This window comes from Contarinia nasturtii, unplaced genomic scaffold (genome assembly GCF_009176525.2).
Source record: "Contarinia nasturtii isolate CC-2019 unplaced genomic scaffold, AAFC_CNas_1.1 Cnas_scaffold_993, whole genome shotgun sequence".
Lineage (NCBI taxonomy): Eukaryota > Metazoa > Arthropoda > Insecta > Diptera > Cecidomyiidae > Contarinia > Contarinia nasturtii.
In genome coordinates, this window is record NW_022198340.1 from 2,094,312 (window position 1) to 2,097,618 (window position 3,307).

Sequence of the window (3,307 nt, forward strand, 5' to 3'; positions counted from 1 at the left end):
ACCATTGTCATTTTGTCGTTGGTTTTTGCGCAATTTGGTGAAATGCTCCTAGGCAAAAACCAAAACAAATTTATCAGAACGTTTTTCACACATTAAGAGCACGTTATATTAGAAAAACGAAACGTGTTGATAACACACAGCACAAATGAATGGTTTTTGGTGGTCTTCTGTACGCAGTGCGAAAAAAAGCAATTTCTTCTAATTTAATTTAATTTTCATGTGGTTCATGTTTGTTTTTTTCCAAGCACACGCAAAGCAAACAGTTTTATTTTATTCTTTCATCATCAATAAAATTGATACATTACATTTGCTATTCATGTTTTTATCATTATTCAATGTTCCGTGCAAAATTATGTGCGAAAGGAAGAAAAATGAGCGATAGAGAATTCGTGGCAAACGGTTCTTTACCGTTTTATTTACTAATCAAATATAAATTACCGCTGATATTAATTGAACTGGAATTGCTATATTTGATCATGTGTGCAAGTGCATTTTCAACGCTTCCAACTGGACAGACGGCTTGTGTTGTTGTGCGCGCACCAAGCTTATTTTAAAATTCTAAGTAGCTTATAAATTATTATTTTATAATGAAAGTACATTTGAAAAAAAACACACACGCTCACATATGCCGCGATTCTTATCATAATTCTAATAATTTACCGTGAAAAAACTCGATTAGGTGTATATTGAATGAAATGAGCGATAGAGAAAGGGAGAGAGAGAGAGAGAGAGAAAGAGAAAAATTGTTATGAGAAAATAAATTGCAAACATGTTCAACCAATCAAATTATTCGATGCAATATTCATCAAAAACATCATTCGATCGTCTCGCATTGCATTTGAAGCCAATTTGTTCCGCAGCTTGTACGTGGATACAGCGCATTTTAAAAATAAAAATTCACCACAACTCGATTTTCTTGCGTCATTAGATCGAAACGATGTTTTTCATCTTCGTTTTTTATCGATTTTTTGTTTTGTTTTTGCATTCTTGTTGCAGCAACAAATTGCATAATAATCCCATAAAAAATCCATAGTGATAAATTCTATCCGCTAACGCAATTTGCAATTGTGCAAATGTGGGACAAATAAGATAAAATTACAGTGGTCACATTAAAGATCAGAGGGTAATTTTTTCGTTGACCTATTTTCCCAAATGCTGCAACAGTGTAAAATAAGAGAACGATGCTTTCATAATCTGCAAAATGAAACCGGATTTTTGGTTGAATATATGATAAATTATCGAATAAATTGCGTGCGCCGGCTTACACTTGTAAATTTCGAAAAGCCAAGAATGAAAAATTTCCCACCCGTCATGACCAGTGGTTGATTGCAATTCGCAAGGATAATCGATGCGATTCGACGAAACGGGCCACCACACAGGTACCATTCGCACCGAAGCAATGCATCACCGATATGCGATGATTGTTGTTTTAATGTTTCACCAAAATAGCACAATTGAAATACATCTAACAATGTCAATATCAAATATGCTGTCATATTGAAATATTGTTTGGCCGTTCCTTCAATCTTAAATCATAAATGTTCACACCTTTAGACATTTTATATCATCGGATACATTTCGAAACTCACCTTTATAAATGTAAATAATAAATTGCAGATTTGAAATGTACTCTGAAATGATTTGAGCAGCACAAATAGACTGAAAAAATCTTCCATCATTGCAACGAACTCAATGAGCATTTGATGATGTTTGATGCAAGCAAAAATTGCATGATTTAACTCTTCCGACAAATCGGTTAAGTAATTGTCTTGCGGTAGGTATTGCTTTGATGGATGGAATTTTCTTGGATCTCGTTCTAGAATGGTTCGCATTTTTGCCGTGTTCGATTCAACGTCATCCATTAGCTCCGCCGCTAGATAGTATTGATTGAGCTCTTCACGTTCAAATGCAACCGTTGACTGTAGTTTTCTATACAAAGAGAAAAATGTTTTCACCGAGAGAAAATTGGCTTGAGTCTACTATTGTCTAACCGAAGTTCGTCCAATCGGAATCCATTGAATGTGATTGCAGTGGCTCGTAGGTTTTTCAAACTGCACAACAATATGTCAAATTGACCGCTAAGTATAATAACCGTACTCGCAAGTACACTTGATGCATTTCCAAAAATCATTCCCAACAAAAACTGGCACATGCTATGCAGAGAATAGATGATTTGATAATATGGAGTTAACTGCAAATAAATTGATTTATTCTAACTTTTTTTTTTGTGTCAAAAAGAAATGCCATAAGCACCATACCAACTCATTTACGGGATATTTCACGTCGATCGGTAGTGTGCGGGTACTTGCGAATAATGGAGCAACAGTCCATTGCATTGTACCTTGCAAACACATCACTGTCCACCAAAATACATAACGATTCGCCACTATGTAACTACGTTCGGCCGTCATGAAGGACAATCCATAGGCCGAACGCCGCAAAAATGTCGTATTCATGTAATTTATCATTCGCAAATATTTTTTATAGTTTATTTTATAATAGAGCAATGTAAAAAATGCAAATACATTTATGATAACCATTGTGATGGCATTGGTTATAACCTACAATATATAGAGGTGAAACTCTTGGTGTTACAAAATAGAAAAATACAAATCAAAGTCAAGATTACCTCCAAAGCACTGCTCTGTATCATTTCGAAGAAAAACAACAACGCCAGATGTAAATGAACAAATGAAAAGAAACCAAATATCGTCCAATTCAAAATGACCGACACAAATGCCAATTGTAGTGGCAAAACATCCTCGAAATTAATATAACACATTCCAACCACTTTCAATAAAATCGTTTGGTATCGCATTAAATCCGCCACATAAAATTCGGGGTTCCAAGTTTTTGGATCATTTATCGTGAATGATAATCGAATCTTCATTTTTGCACATTAATTAACACTGTCAAGGCCGAACCTTTATCGAATTTTTAAAAATATGATCAAAAATGGCCAGAAAGAAACGAGAAAACTAAAGACGGTTACACTTGAAACAGAAGACTTTATAATTGCCCCTTTTAATTAAAAATCTCCTTTTATATCCATTGAAAATCACGTGACCATTGATAAAGTAATTGCGTGAACATTTCAAAACTTTTAAATAAAGTGAAAACTTCTGAGACACTTCGAAAACAATATCGATGGGACAGTTAATGAATCAATTTACAGTTGAAAAATTGAAAATCAGACAAACAATATGTATAATTATCGTAAAAACTTGTTTTCAATCAATTTCAAAAACTCTTCTGGAACGAAAAGATATTCAGGTCCTTCCATTTAAAATAAGTTTTAAGTAAAGAT

The 3,307-nt window shown here is 33.9% G+C and overlaps 1 protein-coding gene across 1 annotated transcript; it reads right to left on the reverse strand.

Annotated features, from left to right (window-relative positions):
• Nucleotides 1-1,140: 1,140 nt before the first annotated feature.
• LOC116343458 (putative odorant receptor 85e) lies at nucleotides 1,141-2,477 on the reverse strand (the record flags this gene model as incomplete). Its single annotated transcript, XM_031771508.1, has 5 exons — nucleotides 1,141-1,194; nucleotides 1,266-1,526; nucleotides 1,590-1,929; nucleotides 1,992-2,191; nucleotides 2,259-2,477. Coding segments are annotated over 5 exons (1,074 nt in total), but the record flags the coding sequence as incomplete, so codon positions are not given.
• Between the last annotated feature and the right edge of the window lie 830 nt (nucleotides 2,478-3,307).